This window comes from Melospiza melodia, chromosome 8, assembly GCF_035770615.1.
Source record: "Melospiza melodia melodia isolate bMelMel2 chromosome 8, bMelMel2.pri, whole genome shotgun sequence".
Lineage (NCBI taxonomy): Eukaryota > Metazoa > Chordata > Aves > Passeriformes > Passerellidae > Melospiza > Melospiza melodia.
The window spans coordinates 10,376,616-10,401,951 of NC_086201.1; the positions used below are offsets into that span (position 1 = coordinate 10,376,616).

Consider the following 25,336-nt stretch of genomic DNA (forward strand, 5'->3'; position numbering starts at 1 on the left):
TCTTCTGTGCAGGAATATGCAAGGGTTGCAGCTCCAGACAAAACAGAGAGAAAGGCTTTAGCAACAGACTTGATTGGTTTTGCTACCAGCACACAGATGCAGCATTTTGTGTGGCATGTGAAAGGGTGATGCCTCAGACCAGATAATCTGCTCCCCCTGCACCCTTTATTTGTGTTGTTTTCCACTCATCCTCTGCATCTAACTCTGTGCTCTAAAGCACCTAACAGCACCCAGAGTACAGCATTAATTTAATAACACAGATCTGCTGACACAGGGGGGATAAATCCCTTGGTTAGGCTTGCACCCCATGATGGAAAAGTGCAGTTTCAGCAGCTACAGGAGAATTAACTATGTAACAAACAGCCTTTGCAGTTTTTCAAATCGCTGGTCACAGCCACAGGTCTTAGGAGCAAGCCCAAGTGGTGTAAGTAATGTATGACAACATTCCAGCTATAACCCCTTTCCCCTCATTCCTGCAGGCAAAAAGCAGTGCTGCAGGCAGTTCATGTAAATGAAAATTAGAAATGAAAATCAGGACACTCAGGCCAACTTTTACTCTGACTTTGGTCACTGAGTTCACCTGTCTTTGAGTCTGCCTGCAGAACTGAGGCTCCTTTTGAACCTCAGTGATTACAGAATTCAGCCATGCTCAGGGGAATGCTTGCTGTTCAGATTTTCTCAATATTTTGAGTCTGAAAACTTTATCTGGGTGCTTTGCAGGGAATCTTTTCATGTACTTACTTGCCTAACTTTTGGCTTCACAATTCAAAAAAGGCACATCAAAGCCAAGAAAAAAATGTCATGGAACAAGAAGTGTTATTGATTTTAATATTTTTAATTTGTTTTCTATTTCCCTGAGGCATTCTAAAGGCATTTCTTGGATTACTTTGAACTGATGCAGTATGCTGAGATTTCTAGTAGGCAGGTATAATTGACAAGTACTGCAAACCACAGGAATGCGATTCATTCAGAAATGGTGACTAGATTGTGACTGGATAGTCAATAGTGATGAAGGAGTGGTGAAGGGATTTTAATTATGAAATTAATGCACAAACTCCATGACTGCTTTTTGCTGTTTTACCATAGGGTCTATCACTTGTCCATGTCACTTTGAATAATTCATGTCACTTTGAATATCTTATATGAGTGAATATACTTATATAAGTATATATCCCATGTAAAAAGCCATTCATGTCTTTTTATTTTCATCACAGAACCTAAAGAGGATGAAGCAGAGCTATCTGACGATGGTAAGAAGTGCATGTTTTAAACAGGACAAACACAAATCTGTGTCCTTCATTCACGTTTTCTGGAGGTTTATAATCATGGTCCTTAATGTTATTTGTAGAGGAGAAAGAAACAGAGGTGGAATATCGGACAGTTACAATCAACACTGAACAGAAGGTGTCAGATGTCTACAACATTGAAGAAAGGCTGGGATCGTAAGTACTGGGCTGTGCTGTTGAAGACACACAATTTTCAAGGCTACCAGCCAGTTATGAAGATCATGTGCATTTATTCTTTGACTGTCTTGTACTTTCAAAATCCCAGTTGGGCTCCTTTCTTGCAGTAAAAATAGTTTTCAACGTATTTTGGCTTCCACTCCATAAAGATTCTTTGCTCCTATTAGCTGATAATTTTAAGTAGGCACTACATGTATTTCTGGCAAATAGAGCCCACATATGAACAAAGCTAGAGGATTCATTCGTTTTTCAGTGTCCTAAAAGCTATCTGAAAAGAAAAAGGTACACATTGTGTACTTGCATTTCCATTATATCCATTAGTGGTAATAAGATTATCCTGCCCACAGGCTGGAATCTCTGTTGACAGCAGCCATAATCCCAAGAGCATTAATACTATTGCTGAGAGAAGGTCAGTGATTAGCCTGGCTGTGTTTCTCCGGGCCCCAGCTCGTGCTGGTGTGAACTGCAGGCCATGATAATCCTTCAGAGATCGGTGCTGAAGGCCAGGGGATCCTCTGTGCTGCCATGAACAAATCCTGAGAAGTGTAACACAGAGGTAGAATTGTACATTACAGCAAAGGAAAACAATAGTGCTGAAGCCTTGAGCATTCAGATTCTGATTTCACCTAAATCCTGTACCTGAGATGTCCCATCTTCAGAGGTGTATGACCTATAGAAAACTGTGTGCAAAAAGACCTGAATTAAAGCCTGGTAGGAGTCCCAGTTTTTGAACTCTCCTATGTAAGACTTGTTAACTGGAATGGCAGAGTATCTCTAAACATGGTATTCATTCAAAAGTTCTTGCAGTTCAGTATAGAATATTACTTGATACTAAGACATTTTAATTTCAGAATGGAATGTTTGTGCCGGAATATTTAGTAAATTGTTGCAATTTGTGGTGGCTCATATATTGTAAAAACATTTAATGGAAATAGTTCTATATTTTCAGGGGAAAATTTGGACAAGTCTTCAGGCTTGTTGAAAAGAAGAATGGAAAAGTTTGGGCAGGAAAATTTTTCAAAGCATATTCTGCTAAGGAAAAAGAAAACATAAGGGAAGAAATCAGCATCATGAACTGCCTACATCATCCAAAACTTGTCCAATGTGTAGATGCCTTTGAAGAAAAAGCCAACATCGTTATGGTTTTGGAAATGTAAGTATGAAGCAGAGCACACTGACAAAATTAATAATGTTGAAAATAGTTGTGTGTACAAAAGTAGCAACTTAAAGACACAAGACTGTCAAATCCTTCCGGATTTGCAGAGCCTGGATGGTTTTCAGATCTTACAAGTTTTTCCAATTATTTATCCAACTTGTTTAAATTGTATTAGTGAATCTGTGTTAATATTTTAAAAATCAGTCACAATCTGCTGTAACAATTGTTACTGTCTAGTTTGCTTGTTTCTTAAAGCACATTTGGCGGGGTTTTGCAGCTTTGCTCTTATTGTCCATTTGGGAGAGGTGACAACAAAATTAGCTGCATTTTGGACTTTCATTTAGAATCTAAAATGTGTTTAAGGTGAACTTCTTTTACTTTAGGAAATTCTAAACTTGTGTTGAGCAGTCTTCACAAACAATAATGACCAGCATGAGCAATATTTATATCATCTATAGTGCACCTGCTTAGTCTAAATCCCATACTTGTGGCAGTACCAACTGGAAAGAAAATTAAATCCTCATGTTTTTCCCAAAAAGTTACTTTAGTTACAGTTCTGCTGCCATATTTATTTCATGTGCTCTCTGATGCAAGGAGAAGCAGGTTTTTTTTTTGCTGGCTGGAAGTTCTAAGTAAGATATAAATTTTTTGAGGCAAAAGAGACTATATGTCTATTTTGCTTCCTTGGCACTTAGATTATGTGCAAACTACTCCTGCACTGGCATATTTCAGAGATGGGATTTTACAGCCCTGGAACTTATGTGCAGGAAGGTGTTTTTATTTTTAAATTGAGCAGTTGAGCAAACTGCCGATAGTAAGGGAAGGGAACCCTAACTAGCTTGGAACTGAGAGCTGGCAGACCTAATGGAAAACAGGGAGATGTAGAAAGTCTGGAATAGCATATGGCTTTATATTCCATTAGTTCCCCCCTGACAGCAAAGGGGCTTTACTCTTTAAAAATACAGAAAACTGCAATCAAATTTGAAGTAGTTTTGTCACGCAGCCTCAGTAGGATGTGGTTTTAGTTTGGGGTGAATGCCTTCTCTGGTTTTTCAGCCCCCCAACATTTCCACTGTGTGGAGCAGCAGCAGAGCAGTGAGGAGCTGTGTGGCATGGCCTCTCTACTGCCATGTTACCCAGCTGACATAATCCCAGCCCAGCAGCTGCACCTGTAGTGATAAAGAGCCTCCAAGGGATCAATTCTGCTGTAGCTGTCAATATAATATTTCTTTGCATATCAAAGAAGTTGTGGGAAATAGCTTTAAAAGTTCTTACAATGGAAGCTGTTTGTTTCATTTCCATCAGAGTTTAAATGCATGGATTTCAAATAAATCAAGCTCACTTGCTATCAGTCTGTTTTAAATCAGATTTTAGCAGTGAGTGGCATTCAGGAACTCCCCTTCTACTCAAATTGATGAGAAGCACCCTTTGATTTTTCTTCCTGTTATTTATTCTAAATTGTTCATTTTAATTTTATTCCCATACCTTTCCTGGAACCTTTTAAACTTCATACTCTCTCCTTTTAATATTTCTCATTACACTATTTTATATGGTTTGATTTCATATTCAAAATAAAATCAGACTTTTTTATTATTACTTTTAAATTAAACACCATAATGATATGCTCTTGCCTGGAAACCATTCCATCTAACATTTACTGGAAGTCAGAGGCAAATCTCAGGCATTTCCTTTTCAAATATAGGAACATATTGGTTCCACCATAAAAATCTCAGTTGAAAAAGTAAATCTGAAAATAGTAGCATATTGTCACTTTAATTCAGCACTGAGGGCTAAGTGCCTCAAAGTTTTATATACTTCAGATAGTCAGTTTATTTTGACATAGAACAGAAGGTGATTATTGTATTGCAAATTAAGATTATTGGAGCAAAATGTCAGCACTAGGTTCTATCATTTGATGTGATTTAGGCTAGTACAAATTAATTGGGTTTTTTATTTTTTTCTAAGGTAGATTTTTAAAAATGCACTTGAGTATTTGCCTGGACAACTCCAGGGTAGATTCTTCTCACTGTTCCTACTGGACCAAAACCTTCGATGAGTATTCTGTGATTCCATAGATAAGAATATTTTCCTATATGACTCATGTAGAGAAGACTGAAAAGAGGAGAATCCAGAAAAAAAAATAGAGAATTGGATTCTGAACTAGTTGTGACTGAACAAAGCCAATTTCTCCTCCTGTGTATGTGTAGAATCTCATTCACATTGATTTTATTCAGCTTCTTAACATAGCAAAAATCAAATTGGATTTGGCTCCTGATATAAATGCAAGAGTATTCACCCCTTATAAATGCATTGCAGTTTAATCTACCATTGCTACCAGGGTGTTGAGAGCTCCCGTCGTAAAAACAGTAGGCAGGTGTATTAACAGTGGTTTATTTAAAAAAATATACTAAAAAGTGGGGATTGAGAAATGTTAGAATTTCTGAAAAGTGTTCCCTTTAGGGATCTGGGAAGGGTGGCACTTTTATAGTACAAATAAGTTGTCACTATCTGCATTAAACAGTCAGAAACTGTTAGTATAAGGATGCATTATCATTTGGAGTTGCACAGTACTCCACATACAAACATTTTGCCTGCAGATGTTTTCATAAACACCCATACTGGTTAATGCCTTAGCAAAGCAACAACACACTAGATCCCCTGCATGTTTATTCAACAGGTCTGGCAATGCTATTGCTTTATGTTACAAATGTGCTCTAATCCAACATAACCTCGCAGTTTGTCAAGCACATGCTCTTCTCGCTATTTTCATATTCATAGGAAACCACAAATGCATAGGAAACCACAATATGTAATTTCTAATTACATATTTTCTGAAATTTTATAGCCAAAGCAAGAAATGCATCCAGAACTTCAGATGTTTCCAATTCAGTTTGGTTCATGAGGGATATAATCATGTATCTGACAACCTGCAAGCATGGCAAGGCTGCCTTTCAGCTGCGTGTTTTCCTTCTGTAACTGCAATGTGCAATTGCATTTGGCAATAACCATGAACCCTGCAAAATATTAAACCATATAAAGGCCATGGTGTGTTTAATTTCTAAAAGCAAAGCTGCTCTTCACTGTGTGCTCCTTTCTTTATGGGTCATTCACCCGCAGAAAGAAAAAAGTATTTCCCATCTTTGGATGCAAGCAGATAAACCAGTTGAGTGATTAATCAAAATTTAAAAAACAAAATAAAATCAACAAAAAATTCCAAAGAAACAAAACAAAACACAACACAAACTCAAACAAAAACAGAATGAAAAAGCCTACCATACCCAGTAAGCCACAATTTAAATTATGCTTTATTAAATCTAGGTTAAAAATGTCCCACTTCAGTTGCACGAACAGTTCAATCCAGGAGATGCTACCCTGGAAAGAACAATTATTTCACATCCTAAATTAGCATTAAAATGGAATTGACCTACAAGGAGTGTGATCAGGGCTCAGCTAAAAATACCAACACTTTAGAAAGTGTTGTGGGTTATATCCTTCTCCTGTCATGGCTGAGGAGGAAATTCCCTCTGAGCTCACTTGGGTCAGTAATTTACCCTTTGAGCTTTGCATTCCAGTTAACCATAACATCGGAATTCTTCCTCCTTCAGCCTTAGTCACTCTCAATCTCTCTTCCTGAATTTTTGCTCATCTCTTTGCAGTTTTGTCCTCTTTCCCTGGGACCCATTTCATGTATTTTAGTTTTATTTCTACATTATGTTATCTGCACTTGTGCACTGCTGGCTCACAGGAGGGAAGGGAGAAATGGGAAGTGTATGCTCAGAGTTGGGAGCAGTGCTAGGAGCACGTGTCTGCAGGGTGGCAGTCACAGAGCACACACTCCACTGTCACCTGCAGGTGACACAGTCCCAGAGGCAGGATGCAAACCCCTCCTGCCTGGAATAACAACAGTGGTGTCTCACAGTCCTCACCTGCAACACGGATTCAGAACAGAAAACATCTATTGATTTATACCACACAAAGAGGGGATTCTTCCCACGTGACCCTTTTATCTATGGAAGATGCCATTAAAAAATACAGATTGCATCCTAAAGTGACTGCTGTGCTGCAAGCTGGAGCTCTCTGTATTGCTGTAAAAAGAAAGCCTGATTATTCCCCAAATGAACATGTTACAGAAGTCTCTTTTTATTCTGTCTTTCATAGGGTTTCTGGAGGAGAGCTCTTTGAACGGATCATCGATGAAGACTTTGAACTGACAGAGAGAGAGTGCATTAAATACATGAAGCAGATTTCAGAAGGAGTTCAATACATTCATAAGCAGGGTATTGTTCACTTGGATCTGAAGCCAGAAAATATTATGTGTGTCAACAAGACTGGTACCAGCATCAAACTCATTGACTTTGGTCTTGCAAGGAGATTAGGTAATGAATCTCTGCCTATTTCAGTATCACAAGGGAGAGGGCAGGACAAGCAGTAATTCATTCACTCTCTATTATATAGAGAGTAAATACATGTTTCCTATAAATATTTCTGGGTTTAGGAAAAATAGAAAAGGGAAAAGAAGACATTCAAGAATGAAAGTAGGGCACCTCAGCTTTAAGAGGAGTTTGCAATGGGGTTTACAGAATGTGTGTGTTTCCACAGCAGGATATCCCTGTAGATTCCACCTAAAATACACAGTAATACTAATATTAAAAAATATTTACATTTGGTACCATAAAGCACTAACTCTCTAACTAAATACTTTGTGAATACTACAAATCCTTAAAACTTTTTTTAACAGCAGAAATCAAGGCGATGCTCTAGAAGCCTTTCAGATAATTACAGTAATTTTACATTTTCCTGTCATTTTTATTATTTCTTATCTTAAACAGCAGGATATTGTCATACATGTTAAACATAAGAGGAATTTTATAAAGAGCTGTGTAATAGCAGTACTTAAAAATAATGCAGCAAGGGGAAATTCCATTTGACAAGCCCTTCCTCTTCCTACGCTGCTTTTTAGCTGCTTTCCATCAATCATTTTGGTCTAAGCTTCCAACATGATCTGCAACTTGATAGCCAAAGACCTCCAGAGGTTCTTGTCTTCATATTGTTCAGCTCTAAAAAGCATCCCTTCAGTTGTATTTTCAGTGTTAAACAATACCAACATCCCACACTGACCTTTTTTCATCTTGTATTTTCTCAAAAGAAATAAAAATCATTGCAGGAATTAGAAGGAAGAACAATAGTTTATGAACCTGTTACACTGGGAGAGCTGAGATTTGTGGCTGTCCTGACATTAATTAATTGGGAAAACTTACATGAATTCCTACTCTCTATGTAATGGGGTCCACAGCTGGATTCTTGCTTGAAATCTTTTGCCTTCCCTCTTTGAAAAAGTATTAATTTAAAAATTTTTAGTACTTACTTAAAAATAAATAATGATTTTTGAGAGAGTACAAGTGAAATACTACCAACTACCTTTTGTTATCTGCCTAAATGCAGCTCATCCTACTTCTTTTAACACTTAAGTAACAGACTACTGCATTCCCAACAATATAGCTTTACTAAAACAAACTGGAACTGCTATGTTGAATGAATAAGGGAAAAGAAGTCTGCTTTGAAGAATTTTAGATGATGTTCTGCTCCAATAGTGTATTAAATGAATCTTGGTCACATGGCCACTAAGATGTTTATTTTATTTATTTTATTTACTGCCATTTCTGTTCCTTGACCAATATAGAGCCAGTAGAGTTCTGGGAACATGAACCGATTTAGTTCTTGTTCAGAAAACAGATGAACAGTTAACTAAGTTCCAGTGCTGCTATTTTTGTGTGAGAGGTGTGGGAAAGATTTCAGCCCATGATGTTCCAGCTGTCAGCCTGAAAACTGTGCATTTACTGCGGCACTGAGTGGATTTCATCAACAAGAGATATAAAGTAAACATGGAATGGCCTTTTTATAGAAACTTCTTCAGCTACCTTTTTAACTTCAGAGCACAGTGGAACCCACATTTAGCAAACAGAAGATCCTGTTTTCAGCACTTTTCTGGTAATCTTGTGGCATCACAGTGCAGCCACGGCTGACAGCAGCTTGTGAGCTGTACTGCCATAGGTAGGAAATCTCTGAACTCCAGATAACTTCTCTCAGTGTAGAAGGATGACAGCTGTGGGCACTAATGCTGATTCTGATTTTACAGTACTGTGCATTCATTTGGCTTAATATGCTGCTAATTCTTGTCAGGTTCCATTGTAGGTATTTGCTATTCATCAGCCTGCCATTCTGGGTAACTCCATCGTGGGTGGCATTCCCTAGGAAGGGAAAAGTCCTTTCCATTCAATGCCCAGCAAGAAGAAGCACTGTTTTAATTGCAAAAACAACTGTAACATGTCAGTTCCATGAGCAGAAAGCAACTTTTACTGTTTCATTTACTTACAAAAATAGCTAAAAACACTTCACTAATGCCTGCTTCTTGCCAGTTGTCTTATGTGGTGCACTGAGGGCACATTCCTCCTCCTTGTGTTCCTTCAAGCTTTGTGACTTTGAAATTGGCTGTCAAATTCACTTTGACATTGATAGATGTGGGATTGGAGCCCTCATCCTACAGACCTGACCCTGACTGAGCAGAAACTGCTCAGCCAAGGGATTGCTGAAGGGAGGAGCAGTGGCTGATTCTGCACTTCAGCTTCTGAGATTTAACTTTTTGTAACTAATGCAAACTAGTGCCTCTAAATATTCAGTGTTTTGATCAGCTTTAAAGATATTAGGATCAGCTCCTTCTGCAGTCATCTCCTGCAGCTAATTAGTTCCCTTGCACTGTCAGGAAATACCAAAGCTGCAGTGGGATATTTTCCTGACCTTTTTTGGTGTGCTGAGGAACACATGTAGAAAATTGTTTAAGATAAACTTCTTAAGGAGAAAGAGAATGGTTTTTGAGTACTGTAAAGATATATTTTTTAACCAGCTGATTATATACAGTGTCAGCAACAGTTTCCAGCTAGCTTGTCAGCTTTCTATCTGAACTAAGGGATATCCAAACACAGATCTTACTTGTGTACTAAGCTTGTAAACAACTGGGTAAAGACTTGACATATTGCTGCATATAAAGGGTCTTACTCTTTTCCTTTCTTTTTTCTTATATACACAGAAAATGCTGTGTCAGTTGTTTCACGCTGTATGCTTGCACTCAAATGCCATGTTTTCAAAAAACCCCACATTTCTCTGACCTGTGGGCAGCACATTTATACACCAGCCTTTTGCATACACAGTTGCTCATGGTAGTTTACACAGTGCACAGAAAAGCCTCCAAACTTGGATGTGAAAATCTGAGCCTGAGATTTAGATTATCATGATGAAGCTTTTAGAAAACAGATTCATTGTGATAAATTTTAAAATGAAGGCAGATGGGAAAATGGGATCTTGGGCTTTCTGCTGGCACTTCAGAAGGGAAGGTGATCTCTGACTCCTCATTGCCACTGTGGAGAGCACATTGCCCTTCTTTCAGGCTAACTTTAGATGCCATGTTAGAAAAAGTGTCATACCTTTTGCAGTAAGAAAACTCTGGTTATGTGACTGTAGGGATATTGTGCAATACTTTTTGAATGTGCTTTTTAAAGGATAGTCAGAGAGCAGGAGGGTCTTGATGTTGGTGAATTTGCATGGAAGGTTCTGAGTAATTTCCTGCACCTATTCCAGGCATCCTTCTCTCTGTTTCTGTCTCTAAAAATGGTGGGAGCAGGGAAAATGTATTAAAATGACGTTTCTGAAATAATTTACTATAACCATATCTGACCAGAGCAAAAAAAAGGTGTCACAGCATTTAAAATGGGAAACTGGCACAACTGCAAGTGAATTGTTTGTTGTGCTCTATAGTTGCCTCAAGCATGGTGCTCAATCATTAGGCAAGTTACTAACCCTATAGATGTTTCAGATTCCATTTGGTAAGCTGGGGATTTGGGTGCCTCAAAAGAGCACCAGCTCAGGTGTTTGACTGCATTTCATGAAATGCCTTAAGAGCTTTCAATGGAGCTAAGTTTGGGAGTGGAGTCTGTACTGGGATCAGCATTTATGTTGTAAAACTTCATAAATTAAGTTCTGGTAAATAAAAATATTCTGTTCAGATTCTGTTTTGTGGACAAGTTGCTTTTTTTGCAGACTCTTCAAAACTTTGACTTGGCGGCTGTTTGAGGATTTTCTAGCTTTTCTCTTGATTGCAGAGCTGCAGATCCCTGTACTCCTGGTAACCTTAACAGGAGCAGGACTGGAATGTGTTTGCCTTCCCATCCATATCTGTTTTGTTTAGATGGTAATCTCTTTGGGAGAGCAGTGGTTCCTCACTAGGACATTCTACTTTGCCTAATCTGGCTGCTGCTCTTGCACAAAAGATAAACCTAATGCAATCTCACTTAAGGCATACACTGATGGTTCAGGCAGACATGCAGACTGGACACGAGTTTCTCAACCTAAATCCAAGCCTGTTTCAAGTCAGACACAACTTATATTCTGACATTTTTATATTTTTACAATGCAATTCTATTACTGGAATGTGGGGTTTTTTCCTCCCCAGTCCCTAAACTATTCCTTAGTTTTCTTTTTTCCTGACCTTGCTTATTCTTTTCTTCTTCCCATCAGATTTAGAAAACGCACTGATAAAAATGAGCCCACTGAGATTTGCCTAAGAATTTTTAGCTTAATGACTCTGTGTTTCACACTATGTTGGAGGGTAGACACATCACTCACTTGCACACTGGCAGCATAATCTGGCAGCACTTGGTTATGAACAGGTTTTTCTCTTACCTCCATCACTGTATTTTCCAGCAGGGCAATGCTGGTGGGTCAACACAAGAAGAATGTCAAGCCAGTTCATGTCTCATGACCTTATTCTTTCAGTTCATATTGAAAGCAGTGGCTTCACTGTAGATCATGTTAAAAGCATCCACAGAGTGTTTAAGCAGAGCAGATCTAGAATACCTGTGCTACAGGCCAGCTGAACAGGAGTTTGCAGCAGCTGGTGACTGGCAGCTGGTGATTTGTGCTTCCCCTTGACCACAGGTGTGCTTGTAGGCAGCCTGGTTTTGACAGCATGCCCAAGTCCAGCTTTACCTGTGGGTAATGATCTGACTGGTGCACATCATCTGCCCCTTCTTTTGTTTTACTCTTGGCCTCACTTCAAATTTAAAAGGATGCAACCCACTATTGATTTTCTTTCCTGTTTACACTAGAAGAAAATGTATTGTATTGAAATAATTATTTCCTACTGTTACAATTTTATCATGACTGTTTCTTTTTACCACAACATGCAGAGCCCCGAGCTTTGATAAATGTTCAATAATTTGTGAAAACTGTCATTTCTTTGTGACACTGGAGTGCTGCAGTTCTCTTGTGCAACTGCTAAAGGGATGGAGGCTCCAACACTTTTTTACTTCAGGACACACAGTCTGAATTAAGTACTGGTGTCTCTCCTTTTTCATGGATTTGGTCTTGTGGAAGCTCCTTGCAATAGGAACCTTCTTATGTGCCTTATACAATGCTGTGTGTGCTTGAGGATGCTTAAGAAATAATTCTTCATTGCTAGACATATATCAGCTAAGAAAACAGCAATCCAGGCATCATTTATTTCTTCTGATATGGATCTTTAATGAAACCACAAATATTAGGGCAAATCTGGTTTTCCAGTTACTGGGCAATAACTGGTTTTTGAAAGTCTCCATGCAGCAGTTAATGGTTTTCTCTTTCATTCTCCACAGAAAATGCAGGCTCTCTGAAAGTTCTCTTTGGGACACCTGAGTTTGTGGCTCCAGAAGTTATAAACTATGAACCTATTGGATATGAAACAGATATGTGGAGTATAGGAGTTATCTGCTACATTTTGTGAGTACTTTTCTATTCTTCTTCCTTTAAATTCACAAATCCTGACAGTTGCTGAACATACAAAATTTTCATCAACTTCTGAAGTTTTCAGGCCTTTTTTATTCTAATTAGCAGCTCCAGCATGTTTAATAAAACTTTGCTGCTCTCTGAAGGGTGCAGTTGGTAAACTGCAGAACAGGCAGTTCTGGAAATTCAGCTGTTTGATGTTGTATCTCTTACATCATAAATCAGCAGCGCTCCATCCCATTTAAAAAGACAATGTGACTGTTTTATTATTAACTTTGAACAATTTTTCCTTTCCAGATGTTAAAAGAATTATTTGAGGATGCACTAATAACCAATAATTTCCATTATTTATTCAATGAGAGAAAACTTTTGCAAAATTTTGGGGTCTCGTGGGACACACTGAAGTACCCCAGCATTGCTATATCTGTTCACAGTGCATTTTAATTTATTACCAAGCACAAGCCACTGTATAGGTACATTTTATAAGCAACATGGATTAAGCTCATTGCAACACTATAGCAGATCACAGAATCACAGAATCACAGAAATTCTAGGTTGGAAGAGACCTTTAAGATCATCGAGTCCAACCCATGTTCTAACACTTCAACTAGATCATGGCACCAAGTGCCACATCCAGTCTTTTTTTAAACTCTTCGAGTTTTTTAAATCTTCGAGGGATGGTGACTCTACCACCTCCCTGGGTAGATGATTCCAGTATTTGACCACTCTTTCTGTAAAATACTTCCTCCTTAATTCTAGCCTGTATCTCCCTTGGCGCAGCTTGAGACTGTGTCCTCTTATTCTGTCTGTTGTTGCCCGGGAAAGAGACCGACCCCCAGCTCACCACAGATGGTTGGCTGCAGCTCTTGGTTACATATTTAAGTATTAGATTTCATTTTTATATATTATTTGATGCAGCATGTTTATAAACATCAGTGAATCTAGAGAAATGTATATGGAAATAGTATCTCCTTGCCTAGGCCAGCAAGTGGTTTTCTTCCAGCAGTGATTTTACACATTCAATGCCATATAAACAAGTGAAAAGAGAAGGTTTGTTTGGAGCATGGTTCTTTCTCCCTTGTTCCAGCTTCAGTAGTAAGTCAGTGGCAAATCTGCTTTGCATTGGTTCTTTTAAAAGACTCCTCTCTATGCCTTTCTTCCTTTATTAAAGAGTGGTATCCTGCTCCTGGACCTGGCAATGCACAGTTGTTTGCCTCGCTTTTACTCAGTTGTTCTCTACTCCTGCTTCTCTCATGAGCCTGCACTTGTTCAGGCTCTTCTCATTCCCAAACCAAGCTACACAATTTCCTTACTTGGCCTATGCAAAAGCGACCACATCAACTCTCTCTTGCTCCCAGCAAAGCCTCGGAATATTTCTGTTATCTTCAATTTCAGATGCGAAGTGTACTCCATGCCTCAAGGTCGCTTCGCTCTGCCAGTTTATTTACAGGACTTCTATTTTCCATTCACTCCCAAGCACTTCTCTCTAGATCTGGAAAGCTGCTTTAGACGGTTCCATGGCTCCAGACAGGCAGCCCACCCAGGCAGCAGCGCGGGGTCAAACGCCCGTGCCCCGGGACGGGAGCGGGCTGGGCGGGCGGCACCGGGAATCGCTCGGTGCGGGCACCGGGAACCGCTCGGTGCTGGCGGCACCGGGAATCGCTCGGTGCGGGCACCGGGAATCGCTCGGTACGGGCACAGGGAATCGCTCGGTGCGGGCACCGGGAACCGCTCGGTGCTGGCGGCACCGGGAATCGCTCGGTGCGGGCACCGGGAACCGCTCGGTGCTGGCGGCACCGGGAATCGCTCGGTGCTGGCGGCACCGGGAATCGCTCGGTGCGGGCACCGGGAATCGCTCGGTACGGGCACAGGGAATCGCTCGGTGCGGGCCCCGGGAATCGCTCGGTACGGGCACCGGGAATCGCTCGGTGCTGGCGGCACCGGGAATCGCTCGGTGCTGGCGGCACCGGGAATCGCTCGGTGCGGGCACCGGGAATCGCTCGGTACGGGCACAGGGAATCGCTCGGTGCGGGCACCGGGAATCGCTCGGTGCTGGCGGCACCGGGAATCGCTCGGTGCGGGCACCGGGAATCGCTCGGTGCTGGCGGCACCGGGAATCGCTCGGTGCTGGCACCGGGAATCGCTCGGTGCTGGCACAGGGAATCGCTCGGTGCGGGCACCGGGAATCGCTCGTTGCTGGCACCGGGAATCGCTCGGTGCGGGCACCGGGAATCGCTCGGTGCTGCAGCGCCGCCTGCAGCCCGCCCGGCCCCGCCCGCATTTCGGGGAGCCGCTCGTCCTTCGGGGCCGCTCGGTGTTATTATCAGCGCCCCTGGCGGGTTCCCGTGCGCTCCCGGTGAGAGCAGCGAGGCACCCGCCGGGGCTGGCACCGAGCGCTCGGGGAATGCAGCCCGGGCTGCCGCTGCAGGGCGGCGCTGCTGGGGAGCAGCGGCATCCCCTGAGACAAAGCGAGCGGAACGGGGGGGGAAAGGTGACCTGTCCTGCCAAAGACCTGTCTGCTTCTTCCCAGTGCCAAGCAGGGTATTTGGATGCTGCACCGTTCGCTGATGGGGTTGGGTGGCGTTACACTCATTCGGCTGATTGGATATGCCCTGAGAAATATGTTATTAAATTACTTGTTTGGTGAGGTATATTCAAGATCATTTAACCCGTCATGAGGGAAAATCTACATTACCCAAAAACAATGAAGAATATTTCTTTTGATGCATTGCTATTGCCACCGTAGTGATTAGCAGTGATAATCAGCTTTTGTCTTTCTTGCCATAAGAATAAAGTAATAGAAGTTAGGGAAGACCCATGAGTCATCACTTGGACTTTACCTCTCCACCCCAGACTATTCCCAATCTCTTCACTTTCTTACAGCCCAGCTATTTTCACAGACTGACAACTATGAGCCATTATCCAAAATGACCTATCACATCATCATTACAGAATGTAAATGAAAGTCAACGAGAACTGCATCTCTCTTTAGTTGCAGCTCTGCTTTCCCATTTTGATTTTAAGCTCAGAGCTACCAAATCTCGTGCCTGAAGTGCAAGACACACTCACTTGGTGTCTATTTCACACAGTGAGACATCACTGTGCCCATCACCTGGGCATGTGCATCCCCTCTCCCCTTGCCGTGGGAGTGGGCCCATGCAGGCAGAGCGGAGCCCTGGATGTAAGGGCAGCTCTGCTAGAGGCAGCTGATGGCCCAGAGCTGCTGTGCCCACCCTCTGTCCCAAGGGAACAGCAGGGAGCACACACAGCATCACTTGACTTAACACCTGCCTGGAAAGTGACTGTGTTTCCATGATGTGCTGCACAACAATGAATACAAACTGGCTTTAGCAGAGAGCTGCTAACGTGATCTCTGTGAGTGAAGGGTCTTCCCTGCAGTGGAATAAATGGTTGGGTTGTAATCTTAAGTAGGAAGCAGGGTGACAGCACTCCTCCAAGACCCTGCAGCAAAACCTCCCCCCAGCCCTCTGCTTTGCAGATGTAAGTACAGATACTGCACTCCCTGCTGGGATACTGCATCTGTCTTCCTTATGGCAAGACTGATTTAATTCCATCCTACAGTTCATAGGTTCCCTTTCCACATTTCTAAACTACATATTAAATCCTTTTTATCTTCCTGGATAACTTATTCAGTCCTGTCTCTTCATCTGTCTTTGTTCTTCCTTAAATTTCCGTTTGTATTCTCTACCTCATGTTTTTATCTTCCACTTTTATCTTGTACTCTGTCCTGTTCTGCATCACAGTGCTGTTCCACATACTTAGGTTGATCTATTGCCTTTGAAATAACAGGCCACAAATATTATAGCTTGTGTATATCATCTCCATTTATGTCTATTTCAGTGTTTCTTTCTGCATTTACAATAATCTGTATCTAATGAAGGTTAAACCTCCTGAATTCTTTCCAGCTCTTTTTGTTCCATTTTTTCTTCTGGGCATTGCTGAATTTACATGTTTTTTTCTATTTCTAGTTTTTTTCTGATGATCAATTTGGATAGTCATTGTTCTGAATATTTAGTAATCTGAAACAATTTCTAGTTTTTGTTTCAAAACAATTTTCAGTCTAAGGTTTCAGCACTGCATGGGTGTACATTGAATGTGGGGGTTGCCCTTTTCCTTCTGGCACTAAAGGATCCAAGTAGTTTCAGGGAGGAATTGTCTGTGGCTGATTCAAACCCCTGCTTGTGTTCCAATGAGGAACACATTGCTTTATCAGTGCCAGGCTGTGTTTATCTTTTCAGCATAGTGGATTTCTGTCAATTAATATTTTTAATATTCTTTATCTTAGGCTGTGTTTTAATATCACATTTGATCTTGCTGCATACTCTTTCCCTTCAGCACCTTCCTAACAGCACACACCCTGATTCTTCAAACATCCTCTTTCCCTTTTATCCATTGTGTCGTTCATCACTGCTCTTCCCCCTCCCTTGTTTGGCAGTTTGGGTTGGTTGAAAGATCTTTCAGCATCGTTCATCTTTTGGGTGTGCTGGCTTGGAACCTGGATAAAGCAAGGCTTATACTCAGCTCTATGTCATGTTAAAAATTTACACCTCTTTATATTAAAGATGGGAGAGCACTTCTTGTTCTTTCCTTAAACCAAGTTAGGAAGGCTTTAATGTCAGACTGTACCGCTCAAAAGAAAATGTTTTATTTTGTTCAGTGGCACTGGCAAACTGTGGTTCCTCATTAATCCACTGGGCATGTAAAACAAGGAGGAGAACAGCAATAACACCCTGGCTTCAGCCATGAGCTGTCTTCCTTTACATGGGCTCAGTGGTCTCCTTCTTCCAGGGAGGACCAGAGCGGGCTAAGTGTCCCATGGATCAGTCCCTGACAAAATATCCTCAGACTATTTATTTGCTGCAGTTCACTTGAAAAAGAATTAATTCTCTGCATGATCTCCAGGGTGCAGGTGTCATCCTCCCATGCTTATTTGACATGCCCTGCACAGGTTTATCAGAAGTGCCAGCAGTCCCAGAGAGTTGGAGCTGAAAGCAATGCTTGCAGAGGAATGCTCACAGTCTGACTCTTTAGACAAGCAGCAAAGCCATCTTCCCTGGATTAGTGGGAGTCTTAATGCAAAGATTTCGAGTTGAAATGCCATGGTGTTTGTTACAGAAGCAATGAAATCTGCATCCACATTGGACCCTTTTCATCGAAACATTTCTAAGCCTGCACTCAGAGCTTTGTTAGAACAGACCAATAAATGTTAAGGAACTCCTAGAGGATAAAATATATTTCTTCTTTATTTAGAAGTGGAAACTGTGAAAGACTTTCTAAACAAATGGTTCTTAACATGCCAGGAAGATGCCTGGTAAAGTAACTGGAAAAATGTTTTCAGTAAACAGCCTGCTGCTTCACAGTGTAAGCTCAGAGTTAATTTTCTGGAGCAGTAGCTCATCTTTATCACTTCAGCATTCCAAAAAGAAATTGTTTCCATTATCTGTCAAAAGAGTTGCTGGACCATTATTACTTTAAATGGCTATTAAGAAATGAACAGCCAAGACTTCGGTCAGTGAAATCTGTGCTAGAGATAAAAATTGCTGGCTATAATCTACAGTAGTTCCTGGATTTTGTTTTCTGACTAGACAAGGATCTAGTTTTCCTTAGAAGTATTTCCACAACAAGCAACTGATTCACAGTGCAAAACTGTAGTAGAGAGAGAAAATTATTTTAGCTTTGTAAATCTGCAACAGCACATTCAGAAATATGAAAATAGGTTCATTGAAATATGAAAATAGGTTCATTGAAATGTTTGAATGGGCACTGTTCTACTGGTGTTCAGAAATGACAAAGTGAGTGGAGGCTTAACTGAGAGAGATCCACCTGGTAATTTAACAAATGCAAGGGATAGAGCAATCCTACCAAAGCATTTAAAATTTTATCAGATAATTCTGTAGTACAGTTCTAAAATATTTTTTAAAAATACACAAAAACAAAAACCACAACCAAAGAATTTTTTTCCTTCTCAAATCTTTTCACCCTTAATTCATCCTCACCCTTCAAAAGCTGTGTGGGACATGCAGCACAAGTGCTGCCTCTTACAGCCCCACAGAGCAGTGGTGTTTCTACATGAAGCAATGCCCCTGTACCTAAAACAGATTTTTAAGTATGCATAAGTTCTCTCACTACTGCAGCTTTAACCTCTGGAAATAGCCCAAAATCTTGTCCAATGTGGTGCAAGAGCTGCACAGCACTATTTGTGGTAATACTGTGCAGAGGTCACCTCTGGCATTTTTCAATCAAGTGTTGAAAGGAAATGCGATTTTTATTGCTCCGGCTGCCCAAGTGTGGGCACGGAGCTTAACTGGATGAAGAGAAAATGTACATCCCCTCTTTTGACAATGAGCTAAAGGAATACTTCACAGACCTGTCATTGTATGAGCTGCTGGCTTGGCTGAGACTGTTGTTCTTACCACAAGGTAAAAATGAGACAAACCAGCAGTGTGTGGAACCCAAAATCAGAACTGTGGTCTGTAGAGATTTATCACTAGTTAAAACACGATGGAGAAGACTGAGATTGTCATAACTGACAAATGTTCAGATGTTGGAGAGGAGGTGGGTTTAAGGCCCTGCAGGAATGCTCTGTGACTCCAGGACAGAGATTCCGTGAGGGCTGCAGGGGGTGCGGGCAGAGCAGAGCCCGCGCTGCCCGCAGCTGTGCCAGCTCTGCAGTGCTCTCCTGCCGGGCACAAACCTTCTCTCCTCCTGTAAAGCAAGCATCAAACACAGGGAACAGTCCTGTAAAAAGGCTTTGTGGAGGCATTTCTGGTACGTTCATCTTTCAGCTTTTGGTAACCTGTGCCTGTTATATCTTCATACATGGGTTTATGCCACATTACCCATTTACAAAGTCAGGATTCACTGCTGCATTCGATTGCACCACATATAATGGAAAGTAAGACAGCAAATACATTCTGTTCTGATTTACCTTGTTCTGCCTGAGAATAAACAAACCTTTTATCTTCAGCTCATGTATTATTACTAAGAAGCTTCTGAAGTACACACATAAGATTCTAGAGTCTGCTGTACTGCACACAACTTCCAGAAATGGTAAAAGATTTAGTGTCTGCTCTGTGTGAGACTTCAAAGAGTGTGCGTTTCTGCTTTGCTTATAAAATAAAATGCTTGGGAACAAATCAGATTTTGAATGTAATAAGAGCCTAAAAAGAAGCAAAATAACTTTGAAGGAGATCATTCTATTATTAATCTCACTTTATTTGACCCCAATCTTTTTTAAGCAGTCTGTTCTGTGATATTCTCTGGCACATGATATTCATATAGTATTATTTCCATGTAGTGTTTTCAAAATCCTAATAAGTTACACTTATTTTTCTATATTTAAAAGAATGGAGTAGGACTGGTTAACACAATTGTGCAGAGAAATCAAATAAAGTCTGTAAAAATTCATGAAGAATAGGTTATTCTGCAAATTGCATGCCAGGAGGACCTGGAAAAGTGAATAACTTGTAGTTCTAGGGAATAAGCAACCTTTCACCTTTAAGTTTTTACTGAAAGTGTGATATGTACAGGCATCAAAAATATCCAGATGCACAGTGTAATAAAGGATAATGCTCGACTGGAAAAAGAGACTGCAAAAATGACACCATGATGTTCTGTAATTGCCTTTCACTGGCAATTTATCAGTTATATTGTATAAAAAGCCTTGGAAGCTCAACTTAGGTTATAGGAGAGCATTATTTCCATTTCACACATCATCGTGACTGATGGAGAACATAAAGACCAAATTGCTTGTGCATCTGCATAACTCCACAGCCTGCAGTGATGCGGCATTGCTTTATCTGTTTGTATAAGTCAGGGTGGGTTTGTTTACAAAATAGCCTTGTGGATTTCATTATTTCATTATGCATCTTTCTTCTTGGGGTCTTTTTGCAGGAGTGAATGAAATAAAATGTAAAACAACCCCCTTGGTTTGACAGTAAATGCAGCAAAATCACCCTGAAATTAGATGATCTCCAGAATCCCTTCCAACCCTAACAATTCTGTGATTCTGAGGAAATGTCAGGGGGCAAAAAAAGATATTCCGCCGAATTTGGTGTGAAAAATCTAGTGTTAGTTATGCAGAACTAGACAAGTAATTTACTAAACTACTTTTCTCCAATTTCACCTATTTCTAATTCTCTTCAAAAATGTCTTGTGAAAAGAGAAGGAAAAAAGAAAAATGTACCTTTCTGTCCTTCCCATAGGACTATCTGTAGTTAGTTTTGAGTCCTTTTAAATTTAACTTACTTAGTTTTTAAAGCAAGCTTTTATTAGTGAAGAAGTGCAGAGCACAGGAGATGTCACACGCGATTTAAACTCGCTCGCTCCTCCGGTAGTTTGCACATTGACGCCTTTTGTTCTGTGTCCGTGTCTGCTCCGTCCCCAGGGTCAGCGGACTCTCTCCTTTCATGGGAGACAACGACAACGAAACCCTCGCCAACGTCACCTCAGCAACGTGGGACTTCGATGATGAGGCTTTCGATGAAATCTCTGACGATGCCAAGGACTTTATCAGCAATCTACTGAAGAAAGACATGAAGTAAAGGCTGGATTTACTTGCTGCACTTTGTGTGTTTGCATTGAGCCGGAGGTGCCTGTCGTGTTTCCCCGCTGTGCATCTCCCCAGGGCCGCAGCACCTCTGGCCATACTTTATAAGGAGCTGTGCGTGCCCGTGTGCAGTTCTGGATTTCACTCGCAGGGTGCAGGGGCTGAATGGAGCTTTGGAGCTCTTTGTGCCCTTCCCTCCCCTCGGGCGAGGTGCACCCGGGGCTTTTGTGTGGCCACTCTGACCCCCTCTCTTTCGTGACACACATTCCTGCGTGACACGTTCTGTCTTGTCTGAATGGGTTGCAGTTCTGCCTTGTGTCGCTTTTAAGTGTGGTACCTCTGAGTAGGCAGCTTCCCTATAAATGTAGTAATTGGGCAAGAAAAAAAAAATCAGAGTTGGAAACTGTGTTTGCAGAATGAGTCAATGAAAGGAAACATACTTCTTCCACTGACTTTGCAAGTGGATGGATGGAGAACAGAGGGTTATTTACATGTGCACCCTGAGCAAAGTGAAGAATAGGTGGCAAGAGATTTGGACATTTCTGTTCTGTGAGATGTTCAGGAGACTCTTAAGTGCTGGGATGGGGAAATCTCTGTAGGTGAAGAAAAGGAGATCTGTGACAGGGTTCTGGCAGCATGAAGCAGCTGAATCACTGCCATTGTGGCTCTGCTGTATGTGTTCCTTGCCTAAAACAAATGGCTTTTCCTGCTTTGTTTTATAATGTTTTATTAACACTTAAAAATAAAAAAAATTCTCTCAAAAAGATCTACAGAAATTGTGAAAGTGAGTTTAAGAAGTTAGAATGGCGGGGAAAGCAAAACCATGTGATCTTTGTTGCTAAATTTAGGAAACACAAAAATCAGCTCCCAGAAAAGAGAAAAAAAAATGTTACCGTAGGTAGGTTCCTCTCTCGTTATTGACAACACTGACTGGTCTTTTTATACAAAAACAGGAGTCGCTTAAATTGTACTCAATGTCTTCAGCATCCCTGGCTGCAAAAAGACACCAAAAACATGGAAGCCAAGAAACTTTCCAAAGATAGGATGAAGAAATATATGGCCAGAAGAAAATGGCAGGTAATGAAGAGGACATGGAATTGGGCTGGATATCCTAACAAGCCTCATTATTTTTAATGTTTATGATTCTGGGGAACACATCACATCAGGGGGTTCCTGCTGCTGTGGAAGCTGCAGCGTGGCCAGGGTGGGAATGCAGGACAGCAGGTCTGGTTCCTGCAGCTGGGCAGGAGGAGGGTGCACAGCTGCACATGGATTACACAGGATGATCCCATTTCAGGCTGCTGAAAGGCAGGAGCTCAAGTATAGTTTTTGCTACTCTTCTGGGTTTCTCTCTCTTCCCATGCCACTGAGAGCTGGAGGATTGTGTAATTCCTAACAAACCTGAACAGTACAGGTAAAACTTGCCTGCCTGGCCTTCCTAAAGGTACCTTAATTTATGGCAGTTTAATTCTACTAAGGCTAGAGTTCTGTCTTGTTGGCACCTCCCTAGCTTCCCATGCATTCAATCAGACTGGTTTTCTGTAACATATTCAGTCTCCCTATCTTCTTTTTTCCTAATGCTGGAACTGGAGTAGCAGGTCCATCTGTGCCACACTGATAGCTACAGGAATTGCTGTGTGAAATCCTGGGGCCTTTTGAGTAGCCTGTGAAATACTAACTTGTGTAGTTCTACCTTATACTCCCTCTTACATTCTACTCCTTTCTCGAAGCTCATGCAATACAAGTGTCTGTATTAAATAAAATATGCTCAAACTACTGCCCTCATGGTTTGAGCATATTTTAGTAGCCTGGTGGTTGATCCTGGGTCCTGTCAGAAGTCTGCTCCCATCATGCAGATGATGCTTTCTCATTCATTTCCTATCAGCTCGTTATCCATGTTGGATGAAATTCAGCCCAGCCCAGCCCAGCAGGCAGTGGAGGGAGGCGTTCCCCACCAGAGTTCAGTCCCAGTTACACAGGACAGGGCTTCTCTGCTGGCCCTCCTCTCGCACAGTGCTTTTTATCCTCAGCTAACAGAGACATTCATTTAGGTATGAGTTCATCAGGGGAAGTTTATATCTGCAACTAAATTTGGTAATTCAGTCCAGCCTGCTCTGTCTCTCCTAGAACAACTGAGCTATATATAAGCAGTTTGTCCACCAATTCCAGTGAGGTTTGCAGAGATCCCAGATAATTTGTCCGAAGCACGATTGTTGCAGAAAATCACATGCCTGTTGGACTGGATTGATCAGAAGCCTTTTCTGTTATGTCTTAGAAAACAGGCCATGCTGTCAGAGCAATAGGAAGACTGTCATCCATGGCAATGATTTCTGGTATGAGTGGGAGGAAGGCCTCTGGGAGCTCACCTACAAGCCCTATAAATGCTGACAAAGCAGACAATGAAGGTAAGGATTTTTTTCTGTCCCATATTTTCACCTGTCTCTGAATCAATCCTACTAAAACCTTTAGCAAATTGCTAGAGACCAATTGAATTGGATATTACTGTGCTCTCTCTCTCTCTCTCTCTCTCTTTTTTTATCTTCCTATTTTTTAAAGAAATCTGTCAAAAATTCACTGTCCTTATATTGTCCTGCTAGTCTAAATGTCACAGTATAAGCCCCGGCAGTAAACTCTTTTCTTTTTAAAGCCAAAGAATTAAGGCAGGTTTGTCAGCTGCACTTTCTCTGGGTTTGGGAATGCATGTTTATACAAAGATGACAGTGATGTATTGCCTTCTCATGCAAGCAAGCAATGAAGTATTAACACTTGCTGTAACCATGGCACACACCCTGCCCTAACCATGCTCCCCAGACAGGGCATTTAAGGAAATGTCTGTGTTACTCCCATAGGTCCCCAGATGAAATGTGAATTAGTGGTGTGTAACAGTCAGATGTTACAGTTCAGCAGTGCAAATGTTTGACACTGATGAAAATCAAGCAATTTTGACAAATCCACATAGACCGTGGGCTTGATACAAGTGGGGCTTGTTTATCCCTCTGCCTAGCAAAAGTCCAGCTTTGGTTAGAAACAAATTCAAGGGAAAAATACTGAGGATTTGTAGCATTGGCCTTGAACATCCTTTTTTTTTCTATTTATGGCCTGAATCCTTTTCCAGCTGCAAAAGATTGGCACAAAGCTAAGCAGCCAACGTCCTTGCTGTCCCATTAGTCTGACAGAATTAAGTGAAATAAAAGGTGCTTTCATTACCATCTGGTAATTAAAAACTAAAATACATCTTTTGAGAATATGCCCTGTAATATTGTTCACTACCTCTTTGCTCTCCTCCAGATGCTTTCCTCGAAGAAGCTGAAGACAGGCCCCATGTAAAGCCATATTTTACTAAAAAAATCCTTGACTTGGAAGTTGTGGAAGGAAGTGCTGCTAGATTTGACTGCAAAATTGAAGGTATTTGAATAAGCATGTCTATTTCTTTCTCTTCTTCCTTGTCAACTTTCTGCACTGGGTAATTGTTTTACCTTTTCAATTTTTACTTCTGTATTATTGTTGAGTTGGTGCCATTTCACTTTACCAGTATCCACACAAATAGCACAAATGTCTTGCAATAACAGAAATTATTTGGAGCTTGTTCTGTACTTGCCTTAGAACAGAAGTCTCCAGGAGTCCACGTGTGAATCACTAATTAAGAATAGCAAGTGAGAACTATAATTTGATTTTTGAGGGAACAGTAAGAACAAGATGCAAAGTAGAAGCATAAATTCCAATAGTATACTCTTAGAGAGTGCCAGCCAGACACCAAGAATTAGTAGGAGGTCAGTTGTCTGAAAGGACAGACCAGATCAGGTCACCTCAAGATAACTTTAAGCCATACATACATTTCATTAAAGGCAAAAAAGTCCCTAAATGCATATGCATAAGAAGTAAAGATAGTATTCTTGTGCTGGTCACATAAATCACATCTAGAAAATACTGTTCTGTTGCTTGGAGGTTTCTAACTTATGAGTTCAGGAAAGAAACCTCAGACTGGAATATGCAAAGTATAATGAGAAGATACATAAGGAGTGTGAGCATGATCAGCCCAAGAGTCTGAAGGCCAAGAGCACTGGCACTTCTGCAATGAGATTGAACCTTGTGTGTCTCAGCTGTGAACAGAAACTAGAAATTCAGAAAGAAGAGCTGTGAAAACAAAATGGGTGGGGTCAGTACCATCCTGCATGCGTACAAGTAAATTTATAATCTTAAAATGAGGAAATCAGAAACTGCCTCATCGACTTTCTGCTTGTTCCTCTGCTCTCAATCTTTCCCTGCCTGGGTTTCCTATCTCACAGTGGAGATGTGAGGATGGATTATTATTGCTGATGGGTGCTCATTGTGGGG

The 25,336-nt window shown here is 41.1% G+C and overlaps 1 protein-coding gene across 3 annotated transcripts in view; it reads left to right on the forward strand.

Moving 5' to 3' along the window:
* The window catches only part of MYLK (myosin light chain kinase), a 141,179-nt gene that overhangs the window by 112,831 nt on the left and 3,012 nt on the right, over window positions 1-25,336 (forward strand). For all 3 annotated transcript variants that reach the window (XM_063161757.1, XM_063161758.1, XM_063161759.1), the window contains 9 exons: window positions 1,215-1,250; window positions 1,349-1,442; window positions 2,413-2,616; window positions 6,778-6,995; window positions 12,303-12,426; window positions 20,840-20,992; window positions 21,955-22,078; window positions 23,277-23,406; window positions 24,290-24,406. In XM_063161757.1, the coding sequence (XP_063017827.1) occupies window positions 1,215-1,250; window positions 1,349-1,442; window positions 2,413-2,616; window positions 6,778-6,995; window positions 12,303-12,426; window positions 20,840-20,992; window positions 21,955-22,078; window positions 23,277-23,406; window positions 24,290-24,406 (1,200 nt within the window). The remainder of the gene's footprint in view (window positions 1-1,214; window positions 1,251-1,348; window positions 1,443-2,412; window positions 2,617-6,777; window positions 6,996-12,302; window positions 12,427-20,839; window positions 20,993-21,954; window positions 22,079-23,276; window positions 23,407-24,289; window positions 24,407-25,336) is intronic.